This window comes from Bombina bombina, chromosome 4, assembly GCF_027579735.1.
Source record: "Bombina bombina isolate aBomBom1 chromosome 4, aBomBom1.pri, whole genome shotgun sequence".
Classification (NCBI taxonomy): domain Eukaryota; kingdom Metazoa; phylum Chordata; class Amphibia; order Anura; family Bombinatoridae; genus Bombina; species Bombina bombina.
In genome coordinates, this window is record NC_069502.1 from 526443999 (window position 1) to 526464670 (window position 20672).

Below are 20672 nucleotides of genomic sequence, written 5' to 3' on the forward strand. Positions count from 1 at the left end.
ATATTTCCCCAAATAAAATACAATTTTAAAGATTCAAAGCAACTACAAAACAAACTGCATTTTAAAAACATACTAAAGGTTTATGAAGTAGATCTTATAAGAAACTGGAATTTTGTACAGCAGTAGTAAGTGATCCTTCTGGTTGTGCACTTTAGGTATTTGTAAATCATCTTACCCATTCATTAAGCAGAGTACCAGAATATACTACTTCAAATTAAAATCAATTTGTTACATTGTGAAGCATTATTGACAGGGGTGGCTAAACTAAGGCCACATTTAGCCTGTCAATGTTTTATTTGTGTGGCTCAATACAATACTGATCAAAAAGCAGTTTTACACTTATAATAAGTAAATTGAACATGTATATTTGGATTTTGTACAACATTTTGTAAATTTGAATAGTACATATACATTTAAATTCTAATTTTAATAATTTTTAATAAATTATTTAATAATAACTAATTTTAACTAAAATGTGATTTTAATTTCATTTAATTTAAAAGTGTTGTCTTTTGCATAAATGTGAGTATAATGTAATGTGGCCCACAGCCAAAATCATAGTTAGGGCATTATTAACTAAAGCTCTCCGGGCTTGTAAGATTTTCTTCGTAATCTTGTCAATACTATGAAGCCCATGCCTTTATCCTATAAAGGCAACTTATTCCTTGAGAACACTGTGAAGGAGATGAATACATTGCTATAAGGTTCCTAAAAAAAATGTGCATTAAAAATCATAAAATTATTTTACAAAAGCCGTATATATGGAAAAAAAATGTAAATTGGTATTGAAATTAAGAAGGAGAAAAACTATTTACGGTGCACAGTAGAAATCGTAATAGAAAATCACTGCACATGCAAAAACCGCAGTGAAATTTGTAATAATAAAACGTATTGCTTTCCTTATTGTAAAATGAGTTTTCCTGCCTCTGCTAGTGGTCTAAAAGAGGTGTTTAATATACATAGCTGAAATTTTTATGTTAAAAAAAAAGAAAGACGTCAAGATTCTGATAAAAATACGCCAAACTGGACAGCCCCTTTTGTTAGATAACACCCTGAGAGCAGCCCATAAGAGTGTCAGTGTTGTTTTTCACATTGGACCCAGTAAATGTTAGATAGTCTAGCTCTTAGTGACTGGCAGTCTATATAAAAAAATATATTAAAAAAATGGCAGTCCAAAAAATGTAATAGCATTTATAAAGTCCTAAAACAAGGGACTATGCAGGATAGAGTAATATTCCATGGAACGATAAATAGATCACAATTACAATGTATTTGTTTCCTCTTTTGAATTAACAGGGATGTGTGAAAGGTTGGGTATGATGGACTTTTCTCATACTATTTCACCATATAATACAAAATAATTATATGGCTGAATCTTCAAGCTAAAGAGACTGTAATCAATTTTAAGTAATATCCTTAATACACTCTCTACAGTAACTGTAGAGGTTTCTGTTGCTAAAGAGAACACTCTCAGTTAAGTGAAATATATCCACAGATTAGTGGAATAATGAACTACATGTAACTGGAATGAAAGATCTATAGAATATAATAATAATAATAAAAATAATAACATTATTATTATTATTATTATTATTATTATTATTAAAGGTGCGTCAAATTATTGTTTACATTACAAAAGCCTTAAATATGGGATATATGTTTTCATATATAAATATTTATGCATATATATATATATTTATTTATATATATTTTATTGTAGATAATTCAAGACACATTTTTTTTTCAGATAATCTTGAATTTCTATATGGCCTTGATTTTGCCTGTGCAATATTAGCGCTGCACTGTAGGAAAAAATAAATAAAATAACTGCTATAGCTGTATATACTAGTTGACACAGATTTATGGATGAAAAAGCTGCACTAAAATATTGAGAAATGGATAAAGACAGAAATTAAATACAGAGGTACAATTTGTGTTTGGAGTTAGTGAAATAAAATATCTTCTCTGGCTCGAATCCTTGCACAATTTGGAAAAAAAAAAAGCAAAAAGCTGATCTGTGGAAAATTACTATGGCTTTTGCTAACCTCAGTTGTGAAATCATTGACTAAAAAGTATGGAAAGTTATAAGAGTTTATATCCAGGCTAGACAAAACATTTCTTTGCACTATGTAATTATTCATTCAAAATTACCAAAAATAGACATACAGCTCAAAGAACATTAAGATCATTGTCTGTGTGTTTGGATGGATATACAAATAAATGATTAGAATGAGAAACATGTAGTAGATTGCCCCACATATTAACACATTATGTTAAGCATAGAGGCCAATAACAGTGATATTACTGATCTGACTGCTATTTGAAAAATTTGCATTTAAAAAGTCACTACAAAGAACACATATGCTGTCAAACTAGATAAACTAAAGAGTAATGTCAGTATGTTATGTAGTCTAATAGTTTGAATAAATATCACCTATATCATAATTAATGTTCTAAAGTTTAATGTCTTTTTTTAAGTGCTTCTCCAATATATGATTTTTATAAAAACAATTAATCTTTGATTGCTTAATTAATTTATAATATCATTTATACCATACACCAGGACATGACAAAGGATAGTTTTTAACCAGCAGTTTCTGACTCCTCTGGACATACACAGAATGAGGGCTATGGGCCATGCATGGAATGAGCTGTGGACAAAATCTAGTGGTTTATTGGCAGAGCTCCTGATAAACTAATCACTCAGAATGACTGAGAAGCAACAACACTTAATAGAAAATGTATAAGGCAAAAGTTGAATTCTGGAATGATATATATTCATTATAAGCAGGTTTATACATTTTTAAATGACAGTAAAAAGTACTGTCTGCTAATATTTTTCTGTTATAGATGTCAATAAAATAAAAATCAGAATTCCTCAGACTACTTTGAAACAATAGAAAGCTTTCATAGGATATACATCTGATTTCAACCTTTAGAGGCCGAATGGAGCTTGAAGGGCCGTGTTTCTGGCGAGTCTTCAGAGTCGCCAGAAACAGCAGTTATATAGCAGCGGTCTAAAGACCGCTGCTCCATAACCCTGTCTGCCTGCGCTGATGAGGTGGACAGGAATCGCCACAATTCAACCCGATCGAGTATGATCGGCTTGATTGACACCCCCTGCTTGCGGCCCATTGGCCGCGAGTCTGCAGGGGGCGGCTTTGCACCAGCAGCTCTTGTGAGCAGCTGGTGCAATATTGAATACGGAGAGCGTAGTGCTCTCCGCATTCAGCGAGGTCTTGCGGACCTGGTCCGCACTGTTGGATCAGGTCCGCAAGACCTTTAATAAATTGGCCTCTATGTGTCAGTTAAATAAGTTAAATAAGTAAAACAATTAAAGGGACATAGCATGGGTTAAATAGTAAGCTTGAGTCACAAATACAAAAATGACATGCTCTAATGAATTAGGGCATGGAAGGTTTGCATTAAAATATCCCTTTAATAAAATGCATTGCTCAAGAACACCATTGTAATTATTGCAAAAGATGTTCTCTTATAATTTATAAGACTGTTGAATAATCAACTTTTTCAAATAAAAATAAGGAACAGAAACATCTTTCAACAAGCCCTTAATTATTTCACTGTGTCCTGTTATCCTGGCATGCCAGTATTTGTCAAGTTAATTAGATGAAATCCTTAAAGCCATGCTGCTAAATATTTTCATGACTCAGTTGCATAGTTATCTAGGGTGATGTTAACATTTGATGCAAGAGAAAAATATTTAGACAAGAAAAAATATTTTTGGATCTTGACAGTAAAAACAAGATGACCAGTTGGCCTAGTCATAACAGGGATATGTCTGTCCATTTTTTCATGTACCTTTAGTATTTTTTATTCTTATTCTAGGCACTACATTTAGGGCCAGATTTTGAGGGAAGCTTTATCTTAATGTGCATCTATAATAGGGCAAATTTATCAGTTTACGGGCGCACATTAAATAACCAGCCATTACAAGTTTTTGTTTAATGTGACGAGAGCATGTGGTTTCACTTTGAGCTAGAAATAGGTATTGATATATACAGATATATAATGAATATATATTTAAAAATACTTAGAACATATTCCATTATGTGAAGAACATTGGAATGTAAACTATTTACAGTACATATGTTGTTTAAACCTTTAGTAAAAATGAATATTGCATAAATATGTTTTCATCTATTTAACTGCAAAAGGGGGAAGAGAGAGCAAAAGAGAGGGGAGAGAGAGCAAAAGAGAGGGGGAGAGAGAGAGCAAAAGAGAGGGGAGAGAGAGCAATAGAGGGGGGAGAGAGAGAGAGCAAAAGAGAGGGGAGAGAGAGTGCAAAAGAGAGTGGAAGAGAGAGAGCAAAAGAGAGGGGAGAGAGAGAGCAAAAGAGAGGGGGAGAGAGAGCAATATAGAGGGAGAGAGAGAGAGAGAGAGAGCAAAAGATAGGAGGAGAGAGAGCAAAAGAGAGGGGGAGAGAGAGAGAGAGCCAAATAGAGGGGGAGAGAGAGCAAAAGAGAGGGAGAGAGCAAAAGGGAGGGGGAGAGAGAGAGAGCAAAAGAGAGGGGGGAGAGAGAGAGAGCAAAAGAGAGGGGAGAGAGAGTTCAAAAGAGAGTGGAAGAGAGAGAGCAAAAGAGAGGGGAGAGAGAGAGCAAAAGAGAGGGGGAGAGAGAGCAAAATAGAGGGAGAGAGAGAGAGAGAGCAAAAGAGAGGAGGAGAGAGAGAGAGCAAAAGAGAGGGGGGAGAGAGAGAGAGAGCCAAATAGAGGGGGAGAGAGAGCAAAAGAGAGGGAGAGAGCAAAAGGGAGGGGGAGAGAGAGAGAGCAAAAGAGAGGGGGGGGAGAGAGAGAGCAAAAGAGAGGGGAGAGAGAGAGCAAAAGAGAGGGGGAGAGAGAGCAAAATAGAGGGAGAGAGAGAGAGAGAGCAAAAGAGAGGGGAGAGAGAGAGCAAAAGAGAGGGGGAGAGAGAGCAAAATAGAGGGAGAGAGAGAGAGAGAGCAAAAGAGAGGAGGAGAGAGAGAGAGAGCAAAAGAGAGGGGGAGAGAGAGAGAGAGACAAATAGAGGGGGAGAGAGAGCAAAAGAGAGGGGAGAGAGAGCAAAAGAGGGGGGAGAGAGAGAGAGCAAAAGAGAGGGGAGAGAGAGTGCAAAAGAGAGGGGAAGAGAGAGAGCAAAAGAGGGGGGAGAGAGAGCAAGAGAGGGGAGAGAGAGAGCAAAAGAGAGGGGGAGAGAGAGAGCAAAAGAGAGGGGGGATAGAGATAGAGCAAAAGAGAGGGGAGAGAGAGAGCAAAAGAGAGGGGGAGAGAGAGCAAAAGAGAGGGGGAGAGAGAGCAAAAGAGAGGGGGAGAGAGAGAGCAAAATAGAGGAGGAGAGAGAGAGAGCAAAAGAGAGGGGAGAGAGAGAGAGAGCCAAAGAGAGGGGGAGAGAGAGAGCAAAAGAGAAGGGGGAGAGAGAGAGAGCAAAAGAGAGGGGAGAGAGAGAGCAAAAGAGCAAGGGAGAGAAAGAGAGCTAATTAGTGGGGATAGAGAGCAAAAGAGAGGGGGAGAGAGCAAAAGAGAGGGGGGAGAGATAGAGCAAAAGAGGGGGGAGAGAGAGAGAGCAAAAGAGAGGGGGCAGAGAGTGAGAGAGCAAAATAGAGGGGGACAGAGAGAGAGCAAAATAGAAGGGGAGAGAGAGCAAGCAAAATAGAGGGGAGGAGAGAGAGCAAAATAAAGGGGGGAACAGAGAGAGCAAAAGAGAGGAGGAGAGAGAGAAGGAGCAAAAGTGAGGGGGGAGAGAGAGAGAGAGAGAGAGAGAGAGCAAAAGAGAGGGGGTGAGAGAGCAAACAAGAGGGGAAAGAGAGAGAGAGCAAAAAAGATGGGGAGATAGAGAGAGAGAGCAAAAGAGAGGGGGGAGAGAGAGAGAACAAAAGAGAGGAGAAAAAGAGAGAGAGAGAGAGAGAGAGAGAGAGAGAGAGAGAGAGAGAGAGAGAGAGAGAGCAAAATAGAGGGGGAGAGAGATAGAGAAAATGAGAGGGGGAGAGAGAGAGCAAAAGAGAGGGGAAGAGAGAGAGAGCAAAAAAAGAGAGGGGGAGAGAGAGAGAGAGAGAGCAAAAGAGAGGGGGAGAGAGAGAGCAAAAGAGAGGCAGGAGAGCAAGCAAAAGAGAGGTGGGAGAGAGAGAGCAAAAGAGAGGGGTAGAGAGAGAGAGCAGAGAGAGGGGGAGAGAGAAAGCATGAAAGAAAGGGGGAGAGAGAGAGAGCGCAAAAGAGAGGGGAAGAGAGAGAGCAAAAGAGAGGGGGAGAGAGAGAGCAAAAGAGAGGGGGAGAGAGAGAGCAAGGGGTGGGACTGCTGTACTGCAAAAAATGGCCCGTGTACACGGGCTTTAAGACTAGTTTATTAATAAATACATATTTATATAAATATTCTGCACATTGCAGAGTATCTTCTATTTATTAATAAATACATTTTTCTATAAATATCTGATGGTGTTTTGGTACAATATATATCTATAATTATATATAGGTATAGAGAATGATATACAGATATATAGGAATATCTATTTAGAAATACGTAGAACATAGTCTACTATGTGCAGAACAATGGAATGTGAAATATGTACAGTAAATACATAGGTAAATCCTTCATTAAATATGAATATTGTATAAAAATGTTTTTTCATGTTTTCATGAACTTAACTGCAAATGACTCTAATGCACTTATATGTCTATACATGTGTGCATATGCATTTATTTGTTATATGTGTATATAGATCTGTAAATACATTTAAACACATATAAATAAATATATATGTATTATATATATAGATAGACATCTTTAGATATGTATGTGTATATATCTCTATGTTAAAGAGATAGTTAACCCCAAAATTTTATTTTATGATTCAGATAGAACATACAATTTTAAACAACTTTCCAATTTAATTCTATAATCAAATTTTCTTTAGTCTCTTGTTATCCATTGCTGAAAGGACAGCATTGCACTACTTGACAGGAAGCTGAAAATATCTATTTAGCCAATCACAAGAGACAAATGTGTGCAGGCACCAATTAGCAGCAGCTCCCACTAGTGTATGATATGTGCATATTCATTTTTTAACAAGGGATACTAAGAGAATGAAGCACATTTGAAAATAGAAGTGAATTTAAGTGTCTTAAAATAACATGCTCTATCTGAATCATGCAAGTTTCATTTTGACTTTCCTAGCCCTTTAAAGCTCTTCGTCTGCCTAAGACCTCATTTCTTTGAGCCCTTATAACTTTTGCGTGTATTTTTTTTAATAATTTTTATTAATGTGTTATTATGTGTGTAACTGTACTTTGTAATGTATTTTTTGTGTGTTTTATGACACGTTTTGTTTCATGAAACAGTCAACCAGAGCTCTGAGGAAACGGTAATCATTCTAGCATAAATCGTGGTTGCACTCAAGCAATCGCGTTTACTTTAAACTTGTAATACCATCGCAATTTAACCTGCGCGCAAACGATCGTGAAAATACGATATCGCTTTTGCTCAAATGTTTGCACTCCACTCGTAATCTGGTCCAAAGTGAGCAATAAAATTATTTAAAGTTGCTGTATGCATTTTACAGAGAGGATTTTTAGGCAAAAAAAAAGCAGTAATTAATTATTAATGCATCCATTCTAAAACATGTAGATTTAACAAATCCTCAGGCTAACCTAATGCAAATTAAATACATTCTTCGACTCACTTTCTTCACACACTGTGAAACATATCAATTTATCACATTATTTATCTTTCACTTAAATATGAATTCTAAACTGTATTAAATCCCTTAAAATAGTTTAAGATTGTATTACAGGTTTATATAAGAATAAAGTAGTTTTATTCCAACATTATGTACTCTACTGTCTAATGCAAACATATTAAAATACAACTAAAATTGGGAAATAATTGTGTATTATATGTCCTGTAAGCATATCACATCCTGTAGTTTAGACTGAAAAAATGTTCTTAGTGTTTGCAGCTAGGGTCAGAATAAATGACTGTGGTATCCAGTGATTAACTTTACCTATATATGAAATAGAATTTATTATATTACAGGTAATTCAATACAGTATTTGTTCCAATAATAACCAAATTCCTAATTTAATTTTACATAATGTATGGAGAATATCTTTCCCTTAATATCCTTGTACAAAATAAGTTACAGGAGTTAGTTTGGATACAGTAATCCCAGTAGAACTTAATGTAATGTGATCAAGTATCAGTGTGCTATATTGTTCTATAATTTAAAGACCTAAAGCAGCATGCAGTATCAGAACAGCATTTCCTATAAATGTGCTGACTTAGTTCTCCATGTTTATACAGTGTAGAAATATATGTCTTGGCAGATGCACTTGGTGGTTGTTCAAATGGAAAATGATTACCACAATTTCCAAAAACTATTGCTACTGTTAAAAAAGATGTATTGCAATACGTAACATGAGGTTTAGCTTCACATAAATAAAAGATGCATATGTTTAATTACTTAAAGGTTTTATGCCTAAATAAACCTACTCAGAAACTACAAAATAATTCCTAGCAAGGAAAACTTGATTTTCTTACTGGCAGTCCATTATCTCCTTGCTTTCCTGGTTTTCCGCTCGGACCAGGTACTCCTGGGGCTCCTGGAGATCCCTGAAATATAAAGAAAAGTATGAAATGAATGCTATCTCTGGAAACGTTATCAGGTCTTTGTAAACTAAATTGTTGTGCTCTTTCCACATGAATTACTGATGGAAAATATGCTTCTGGGTGATCGTATTTCTTATTCTTACAAATTCTTTTCTCCACAATCTAAATCAACTGCCACTGTACTATGTAAAAGGCACGCACTTAAAATCAGATAATAATAGATTTCGTATTAGGTTTAAGCTAAGGTAGTAGTTAGCGTAATTTACCATTGGTCCTGGCGGTCCTCTAGGCCCTGCAGCACCATCTTTTCCTGTGAAACCCTGTACAGGCACAAAAAAAAAAGAATTTTACTTATTGTTTCTAATTTGCCTTAATTTAAATTAAAAACTTGCAATAAACTATTAGGTTCTATATCTGCAATGAGAGAACTCTTTGAGTAGATAAATTAGATTATGAAAAAATGATTGTATTACAGTACTTACATTATAACATGACACAACATATATAACTATTAATACTTAATGTAACACTGATGCAAGTATATTTCTAATAATGTCCTTTTACATAAATGTACCTTTTTATTGCTTTTATATGAATTCATGTCCTGCCACACATTTTTATCATTTGAAACCAATTGCACAACAGTTATAGGAATGTTAATGCAAATATTACATATATATGCAGTTTAATGGCTACACTCAGGGCCTAATGATCAGAAACTCACCGGCATGGAGATAAATCACACAAAAAATTAGGAGTTTTTTTCTGAGAATTACATTACAATGTATGTATCTCTCTTTTCACATTCAGAACCTACATAGCTAGATAAACAGATCTGAAGCTAAAATTTGCCTTTCTAAAAAGAAACAGTAGTGATGTGAGATAATTTCACTAGAACTGACAACTATGGTTGCCAACTTTTTGGGAATAAAATAAGGGAGACTATGGAATTTACAAACTTCAAGTTGTAAATCGACAAATTATACAGTAGTTAATGAAAACAAATCACACTTTAATTTATATTTTTACACAAAGTCCTAAATGTAACTACGAGCGGGCGGACAGGAGAGTACATCTTTGCCTTATCTGCCCAGTATCGCATCTAGCTGCAATGCCACCTCCTGTTCGCATGCAGCCAATCGCATGTGAGCAGGGGCTGTCAATCACACTGGTCGGAAAATTCGGGGCTGCAGGCTCGGACAACAGGGCTATCGCAGCTTCATAAATGGAGCCCACAGCATCTTCATTCACACAGTTTAGCTTAATACATTCAACAACTTTCTGCAAGCCTGTGAATTCTATTTCTCATTTAAGGCACAATGGGACATTAAAGGGACATGAAAACCAAATTGTTTTCTTTGATGATTCAGATAGAACATGCAATTTTAAGAAACTTTCTTATTTACTTTTATGATCAACTTTTCTTCATTCCCTTGGCATCTTTTGTTAAAAAAGCAAAGGGATGTAAGCTCAGGACCGAGCACATGTATGGAGCACTATATGGCATCAGTTTTGCAAGAATATTTTCCATTTGCAAGAGCACTAGATGGCAGCACTATTTCCTGCCATGTCGTGCTCCTGACACCTACCTAGAAATATCTTCAACAAAGAATACCATTGGGAATGAAGCAAATTTGATAATATAATTAAATTGGAAACTTTTTTAAATTGTATGCTCTGTTTGAATCACAAAAAAATGTTTGGATTTCATATGCCTTTAAACTGTCATATACATTAAAATAATTAAAGGGCCATGATACCCAAATGTTGAATTACTTGAAAGTGATGCAGCATAGCTGTAAAAAGCTGACTAGAAAATATCACCTGAACATCTCTATGTAAAAAAGAAAGATATTTTATCTCAATAGTTACTCAGTAGCCACATCCTATTGTAAAGGACTTCTAAGCAGCAAATCAGTATGTCTGTCCCGGGACAGCTAAGGGAGTGAGCTTTGTGAACACTCATCTTATTTCCCTATTCAGTTTAAGGAAGTTTACAATGAAATCTCATGAGAGTTAAATTAAATCTCATGAGATCACAGTAAAAGAGTTCATGACCTCAGCACTACTGATGATGCTTGGCTGCTGTTCATTTCTTAATTTTTTTAATTTTTTTTACCTGCAGCTGGGCAGCAGCTGAGTGTAACTTTTTACACAGAACTAACTCTGCTGAGCTGAGGAGATTGTGAGGTAAAATATCTTCCTTTTTTACATACAGATGCTCAGGTGATATTTTCAGCTTTTTACAGTTATACTGCATCAGTTTCAAGTGATTTAGCATATGAGTATTATGTCCCTTTAACTAAAGAGTACAATTTTAAATGTCTTAAATGGAGATGTTACATGTTGTAAGGGGAGAAAATGTTTTCTAAAAGCAGATAAATAAGGGAGCCTGGGAACTGTAAATAGGTTTGGACACATAAGAGAGATACCTGGACATACGGGAGGGTTGGCAAACCTACTGAGATTTTTAGATCATTGGGACCTTAATCATGCCCATTAATGTGTTAATTTAATTATATTAAAATATATTTTAAAATGCAATTTTAGCAGCTTTTAAGTAAGAATAAATATACATTAGCAGCTTCCTAAAGTGAAATTAAAAGTATATTTTTTAAAAAAATGCAAATAATGCAAAATATAACATGCTCTACTTTCCGTTGGCAATCTGCAATGTAATTTCCATTCCTAATTTCTTATGACCTCTTCTTGTAATACATATGCACATTTAATGTTTGGGGATCACTGGTTTAGACATATAATCTAGTTGTTACCATGTTTCAGGTCTATTTGAATATCCCACAGAAATAAAGTAAAATAATTTCCTCAATGCTCCAGTTTAGTATTATTATTTTTTTCATGAAAAGGGATAGCCTTTTTCAAACCCCTGAGCCCACTTTGCTAAAAGTTCTGGAACAGCTGTACCTAATTATCAGTCTTAATTTAAGAATATTGCTGTTTAAAAGGTGTAAAAACTAAATTAAACTTCAATATTCAATTACTCATGTCATGAACATTATAAAAAAAATGTTTTACCCTAGTATATTATAATACTGTACTACTATAAAACACACTGCACTGATCAAAATTTGGATTAAAAAATGTAACATGACTAAATTAAAGGGTCATTATCTCAAAACTGCCCCCCCCCCCCCATCGCCATAACATGTAATTAGGGAAAATAAAACAAAACGTTAATATAAATTTGCTTGTTTTTGCTATACTTTACCTCAGAAAAACATGCTCTAGTTTGTCTCAATCTACTATATGCTAAATAGTATTTTTATCATCAATATTTTATTCCATTGTTACTGTTATTATGATAAAGTTCTGAGGATGCATTTATGTATTGCATTACAGAGGCTAGATTTACATTCTACTAAGGATTGGCGAATGTTTCTAAAAATTCGAAATTTAAAACGAATTTTGATACATTCATTCATTTTAATCGAATTTTGAATGTTTATATAACATTCTAACATTCTATTTTCGAATTTTCGTTTTCGAATGTTTCAATAAAATTCAAAAATATTCGTTAGGATAATAGAATGTTTAGCTATCTATTCATTCAATTTCGAAATGTAATATTCGAATTCGAATGTCACATTGGAACTCAAAATAGTATTTCTAGTCTAATACTGTGTTTTTTAAATTTAATATTCAAATTCAAATGTGATATTCGATTCGAAAGTGATATTCAAATTCGAAATAATATTTCTAGTCTAATACTGTGTTTTATAAATGTAATATTCAAATTTGAATGTGATATTCGTTCGAATGTGACATTCAAATTTGAAATAGTGTTTCTAGTCTACAATTGTTTTTTGTAAATGTAATATTCAAATTAGAAAGTGACATTCGAAATCGAATGTGACATTCGAAAACTGTAAATAACATTAGAAAATCGAATTTTTAAGAATATTCGTTCTTATCAACATTCTATTATGTAAATCGAATTTCTACAATAACATTCATTCTAACATTCGAATTCGAATATAAAAACATTCGCCCATCCCTACATTCTACAATGAAGTATCTTTAACTTTTGTGTTGGAAAATTCAATAAAAATTTCATAAAAAATAAATAAAGGTTTACAAGAGAATCATAACATGACCGACATGTTTTAGCGCACCTTGTACTTTGAATGGATAGCACAGGATGTGGTATTATCCCTTATATTGCAAGTGGGAAGTTAAATGTTGGGTTGAACGCAATTCAACTGCAAATTTTGCTGTAAAATCTAGCTCTTTTGGAGACCTGAATTAAAGTATTAACACTTGAAAATATGCAGCATAACACATTTAAAGTATATTAAATGTAAAAATATATTCAAATAAAGTATTTAATTCATAGTTATACATTTTAAAAGTAAATTTAAGGTTTATTATTGAAATAAATGTTTTAATAGTGATTTAAAGATATATGGTACATGATCAAGTATTTATATTATTTATATACAAATGTATGTCTGTGTATACATATATCTTCGAAGTGTTTTTAACTTATGTTTCAATACAAAGCCATAGTTTGACATGCAGACGTTAGCGCACCCTTGACTTTTGCTCAAGTGCTGATATATTACTTTCAACTGGTAATACTTCAGCAATCACTTTAAGAAGCAACATGACCAGAACATGCATGTTAAACAGAAACATCAAAACTTTAGCTTATATGCAAATCTTAATAACTTATTTGAGTGCAGAACATTAGAAATTCATACATAATGCATTTATCTTGCAGGTAAATACCTAGAGTACAAATTTAGAAAAAAAAGCCCTAACAAACTTTTTTTTATGCCAGCTCTATGTCAGACCACAGATCAGATACATAACAACCATAAATCCTTTTGTGGAAGGCGGAAGCTTCATGCTGGCACCACAGAAGAGATACAAGTCCCCAGCAACATTTTAAACATAAATAGATCAGTGGGAAACCCCCAGCAATTCATTTATTCCATTTACATGCCAGACCACAGATCGGACATATGCCCCGACACTCTGTTATGTCATCTACAAGCCAAACCACAGATCAGATGTATATCCACAACCCTGTTATGTCATCTATATGCCAGACCATAGATTAACTGCATAACCTCACAACCCAATTATAGCATCTACTGTATATGACAGATCACAGATCAACTGAATACCCAGAACCCTGTTATGTCATCTACATGCCAGATTACAGATTAGATGCATGCCCCTCAATCCTGTTATATCATCTGCATGCCAGACTATAGATCAAATGCATAACTCCACAACCCTGCCATTAGATATGTGCACAGGCAAAAAATGTTTCATCCAAAATATTTGTTTCTGATTTCTCCCAACGTTCAGTTCAGCTGAATTTCATTCAGGTGAGAATATTGGATTCGGATTTGTTGGTATTATTTCCATTGAGAACAGCAAATATATATAAACAATTTTAACAAAAATCTTACGTTTTATAATTCAAACAATTTTAAGAACCTATATTTAAATGTTAACATAACATACCATGCATTGATTAAATTAGAGTAAATGACTAGCTCACAGAGGCACAAAAGTCACACAACTAGCTCTGGTCAAAGTGATTAAAACTGTCTGAGCTTCCCCTGGTCTTCCCCCTCCCTATGCTAAGTTAAGGCTTAATTGGAAAAGCCTGTATGACTAAATCTAACATTTAGTGCCTTAATGGCTGTACCTAAGATCCATCATTAGTAATACTATGGCAGGATTGGACAGTTGATGAGAATGGTCATACTCTACTTCTCTACATTTCTGCATCCTTTGGCGCCAAACAGTAAGAACAAATGAGCAAATCAATTTCGTCAAGCAATCATTCCTTCTATATCTATATTTGTATAATAATGTATTTGGCTGCTTGCATATCAGAAAATTATATAGCCTGAATGAACATCTATACCTTATATGTCATCTACATACTTGACCACAAATCAAATACATACTGAACAAACATGATATGCCATCTACATGCCAGACAGATCAAATTGATACTGAACAACCATGATTTGTCATCTATATGCCAGACAGATCAGATGCACACAACTCTGTTATGTCATTTATATGCCAGACCACATATTAGATGCCTCTTATATCATCTACATGCTACACCACAGATCAGCTGTATACCAAACAACCGGTTATGTCACCTACATGCCAGACCACAGATCAGATTCATATCCCACAACGTGTTATATAACCTACATACCAGATCACAGATCATATGCATACCCCACAACCATGATATGTAATCTACATGCCAGACAATATATTTGACACATACTCAACAACCCTGTTATGTCATCTACATGTTAGACCACATGTCAAAGGCATACCACAGCAACCATTTTATGCAGTATTCATACCACCTGCAGCCCATTCATGCATACTGCATGGCCAGACCTCAAATAAGACATATGTCATACAGTCCTTGTATGCCAACTACATGTCTAGCAGAAAAATCAGATACATGCCTTGTGCAACTCCTTAATTCTAGTAATATACACAGACCTCAAACTATATGTATACTACCCGTGCAGCCATTTTATGCCAGCAACATGAACAATATAGGTTTCAATGCCAAGTATATTCTATCATCGAATTACAGACCAGATAAACCCTGCATCACTGTAATGACAGATATATGCCCACATTAAACAACATATTAGATGCATGATCCAAGTACCCCTGTAGGCCAGTTATTTCTCCACATCACATGACACTTAATTGTCCTCCTAAATAATCTTTAATACAAAAGAATTATAGTAACACTGTACTAAAAAATAGTTGCTAGGCCAACTTCACTACCCTTATACAGGATATAAGCCCACTTTATATTATAAATTATTATACATGGATGCATGCCTTACTGTACCCCTCTTATGCTGTGCCTGCCATATCATGGGTATATATCTATAGTAATCTACTAACCAGCTGAGTTCCCCCTGAAACCATTTACTTCAATGTGTTCCTGCCCATCAAATAGCAGCACATGGACTTGAGGGGAGGATTGGGAGAAAGAGCAGATAAGTTAAAAGTAGTAGTGACAGTAAAGGAAGATAAAGTGGCTGCTGCGGCTGCAACACCAGAAGCTGTAATGGAGGGTGGTGATCTACTGTGAGCAGCTTGTGACAGAACTGGGTCAAAACATGGCAGTAGCATTGGAATACCAAGCCTGGCATCATTTGAGGCACTGATAGGTCACAATCTTCGGTCTATGGGTCACCACCCTACCCTACAGTGATCTGTAGCTCTTTGCAACTTCTCCAAACCTCACAGAGAGCTGCAGATCATGGTCTTTGAATTATTTCATATTTCCTCCCCCACACTGTATATCAAAACCTGATACAGACAATGGCCTCCAGCTTTGGTTTGGAGAAATTGCAGAATGTTGTAGGTCACTGTTTGTGAAACCCTTTACTCTAATAATACAATCCCTTCTCTATGCCATACTAGTAGCAACATCCTCCAGGAACCTGCCCTGTAAGATATTAAACAGAAATCAGTTGTCAGGCAGAAGGGAAATGATTCTCCTCACAAAATATTTAAATCTCTGCTTTTAGCCCACTCTTTTCTGTCATTCTAATTCTTCATGATCTTTAACTCTTTCCCTTATAATTACCCTTCCTTTTTATATCTTTCACTTCAGTTCTTTCTTTCTCCCCTCCACCCTTCTTTCTTACATTCCTTTCTATTTTTCTACTCTCTCTCTTTCTTTCTCCCTCTCCATTCCCCCACAGTTCAACAGTCATTTGTAGCTGTTTATATATATATATTATCTATACTTTTAAATTGTTTGCTAAACATTTTTAGCTATTGGTATTGATTGCAGTCGGCAAACATAAATTATAAATATCCAGATTTTAAGGGTAAGTTTTAGTCATATTTAATTAACTGGTTTCTCCATGTTGTTACTAAGTTATCCTAGGTTTAAAAAATCCTGTTCTTATCTGATCTTTCATGCTAAGGCTATTTAGGGATGATTGTAAATAAGCTGAAAAGTATCTCAGAAGGTTTAGTGTCCTTTTAATATGAAACTGTTCATGAAAAGCATACATATTAGTGATCTGTAAGCATAATTTAAAAAAGAAAAAACTAACTTAACAGTAGTTATAAGCACAATTAGCACATACTCTTATTTTCTATAGGGAACAAGTAGACAGCAGATTAAACGTATATAAAGGTAAATTAGTAGCTAGTGCTACTGCTACAAGCCAGCAGCAACACAAACTACCTTTTTAATGTATATTTTTAATTGATCAACAGACAAAAACATTGCTGGATCGCTATTGAACAGGGCAAAACTGTCTACTTAATAGTGTTTCTATGCTTCATTTTGTGACCCACTAAATAATGAATTTGCACACACTCACAATGTATATATATATATATATATATATATATATATATATATATATATATATATATATATATATATATATAGATAGATAGATAGATAGATAGATAGATAGATAGATAGATATATACCTCTACAAATGGATAATTTACAACAAAATAATTGAGATAATATATCACAATGTCTTCATAAAATGTACTGCAGGCATACCATACTGTTTTTGTGTTTAGTATTAAAGAAGATATTTTAAAGGTATAATAAAACTTAATAATGGATCAATCTTAAATAATACTTCTTTAAAGGAGTCTTTTCCATGTCAACCAATACAGCTATGATATTTGTTCTTATCAGACATAGACATTTTAGGATGCATTGTGCACAAATAAACATATGCTTTTAACCCCAGTTTAAATGTAAAACAAAACTGTCCAAATATATTTTTAGCTTATTTAATTGCTGCAATTTCATATTCATTCATTGACTTTTTCCTTGAATGTTACTTTAAGGTAGATCTCTAATTTTAATAAACAGATATCTGTAATTTGAAGGAACAGAGTGGAAACACAAAATGTTTGCATAGATCATTTTCAATGTTGGAAAGAAAGCAACAATGTGCATTATCCTTGCTTGTTCACACATTACTGTAATTGTTCCTAAATATGCTTTTGCCAAAGGAATATTTTATGTCCAAAGCTGAATGCCATAATCATTACATGAGGTCAAGAAGAAAGATTTTAGTCTGATGCATCTAATAAAACAAAATCAAGTGTTTACCTTTATTCTGTTTTTATGATAGCTTCAAGCCTTTTCCTTTGGTGTTAATCCAAACAAAACTTGAATTGCCTTATTCCTCTGTCCGCTACCCAAGTAAAACAATAAACGACCCATCATATTTGAGCAGTAAGAGTGTGGTAGGGAAACATTTGAGCAAGTGAGACTTTTATCTATTATCTATTCATTTTATGTGTCAGATGAACAAGTTATTACAAGATTCAGCGTTACTGGATGTTTTAAGTGAGATATTTAAAAATGTTTCTTTATATATTTATAAGTTTTGCTTTTTTTAATCATTGCTGTTATGTATTGTGGTTTCATAGAATTATAACACAGAAATAATACTATATACAAATGAGACTACCTAGAGAAAACAATATTTACAAAGATTAACAGGATTTATTAGTCAATTCAGAAATTCTACACCATAATATTTCAGCGGGGGATCTGCAAAAATGTGATCAGTAAGCTAAATATCAAGCTTGTGGGCCGCTTCATCTCCTGATACTTATTATTAACTTTGGGCCAGATTACAAGTAGAGCGCTGTTACGCGCAAGCAATAAGGGGTTTATTGCAGCAGTTGTATTACAAGTTGAAAGTAAAGGGGTTTGCTTGAGCTCAATTGAATTTGGGATAGCGCAACCTCAGAGCTCTGGTTAACTGTAACAAAAGCATCAAAAATAAATTTAAGAATTATTTTTTTAAAAAAATACTATAAAACGTTATAAGGGCTCAAAGATATGAGGTCTCTGGTGTTAGAAATGGACTGGAAAGGGCTTTAACATACAGATACATACATACATAGGTCTAAATATGTATTTGTATGTATATATACTGTATATATATATATATATATATATATATATATATACACGTGTGTGTGTATACATGTGTGTACATATGTATTTATGTGTTTTACTGTATATTTACTGTACATATTTCACACTCACTTACAGGATAATTACTTTTTTATTGTTAAATACACACATATATATATATATATATATATATATATATATATATATGTGTGTGTATGTGTATACCTATACCTGCATATCTATTCCTATAGATATATAGGTATAGATATGTATTTTACATGAACAGTATAAGCTATATATAGAAATATATATTTATTAAGAAGAAGTACATTATTTTCTATGTGAAGAACATAGGAATGTAAAATTTGTGTTCTGCACATTTCTCAATTTACATCTTAACGCGGTCGGGTTAGCACACATAAAAACTTTGGATTCTTAAGGCACATTATTGAAATATTACGTATAAAATATTACATATCCTATTATATAAAAGGCCAAGTGTGTTTGTCCGAAGCTGTCATGCGCAGTAGAGACCAGTGACGTGCAGTGACGTCAGAGGCTGGTGAGGCAGTGGCTAGGATACGCCTTCATTCTTTAGATATCCTTTGTTGAAGAAATAGCAATGCACATGGGTGAGCCAATCACATGTGGAATCTATGTGCAGCCACCAATCAGCAGCTACTGAGCATATTTAGATATGATTTTCAACAAAGGATATCAAAAGAATGAAAAAAAAATAGATATTAGATGTAAATTGGAAAGTTATTTAAATTTGCATATGGGATTGATATGGGTTTAATGTCCCTTTAAATGGTGTCTTGGAAAACTGGTCAACTTAGTAAACATCTGATTTTAGTCTAAAAGGATTGTAACAGAAACTCTTGCCAGATAACACAAGGCTTGCTCTGATTATGAGATCTAGAAATCCATGCCCATTAAAATATGTTTAAAACATACTTTTTACTTTAATGCTGCAAATTATGCTTATAGATTCTTTCATTATGCAGTAAATATAAAAATGTCTTGATCCAGTGGCGGCTGGTGAAATTTAAAGATGGTGGGGCGCTTGGCCTCACCCCTTTAAATAAAGCCACACCATCAGGTGGCACTATCAATTCATTAATTAAATAAATAAAAGGTAGACAGAAACACAGAAAAGCATTCGGGGGGAGAGGGAGAGACAGACGGGGGAGAGAGACACAGAGGGTTAGAGAGAAAGAGAGAGAGACACAATCACACACAGAGGGGTTAGAGAGAGAGAGAGAAAGAGAGAGAGACAATCACACACAGAGGGGTTAGAGAGAGAGAGAAAGAGAGAGAGACACAATCACACACAGAGGGTTAGAGAGAGAGAAAGAGAGAGAGAGACACAATCACACACAGAGGGTTAGAGAGAGAAAGAGAGAGATACACACAATCACACACAGAGGGTTAGAGAGAGAGAAATAAAGAGAGAGAGAGACAATCACACACAGAGGGTTAGAGAGAGAGAAAGAGAGAGAGACACAATCACACACAGAGGGTTAGAGAGAGAGAAAGAGAGAGAGACACAATCACACACAGAGGGTTAGAGAGAGAGAAATAAAGAGAGAGAGACACAATCACACACAGAGGGTTAGAGAGAGAAAGAGAGAGATACACACAATCACACACAGAGGGTTAGAGAGAAAGAGACAATCACACACAGAGGGTTAGAGAGAGAGAAAGAGAGAGAGACACAATGATTCAATCACATACAGAGGGTTAGAGAAAGAGAGACACAATCACACACAGAGGGTTAGAGAGAGAGAGAGAAAGAAAGAGACACAATCACACTCAGAGGGTTAGAGAGAGAGAGAAAGAGAGAGACACAATCACACACAGAGGGTTAGAGAGAGAAAGAGAGAGACACAATCACACACAGAGGGTTAGAGAGAGAAAGAGAGAGACACAATCACACACAGAGGGTTAGAGAGAGAAAGAGAGAGACACAATCACACACAGAGGGTTAGAGAGAGCGCGAGAGGCACAATCACACACAGAGGGTTAGAGAGAGAGCGAGAGACACAATCACACACAGAGGGTTAGAGAGAGAGCGAGAGACACAATCACACACAGAGGGTTAGAGAGAGAGAGAGAGAAAGAGA

The 20672-nt window shown here is 34.8% G+C and overlaps 1 protein-coding gene across 4 annotated transcripts in view; it reads right to left on the bottom strand.

Annotated features, from left to right (window-relative positions):
- Positions 1-20672, bottom strand: part of COL12A1 (collagen type XII alpha 1 chain) — a 252433-nt gene that overhangs the window by 18430 nt on the left and 213331 nt on the right. For all 4 annotated transcript variants that reach the window (XM_053710444.1, XM_053710443.1, XM_053710446.1 and 1 more), the window contains 2 exons: positions 8861-8914; positions 8526-8597 (listed from right to left, as the gene is read on the bottom strand). In XM_053710444.1, coding sequence (XP_053566419.1) covers positions 8526-8597; positions 8861-8914 — 126 coding nt within the window. The remainder of the gene's footprint in view (positions 1-8525; positions 8598-8860; positions 8915-20672) is intronic.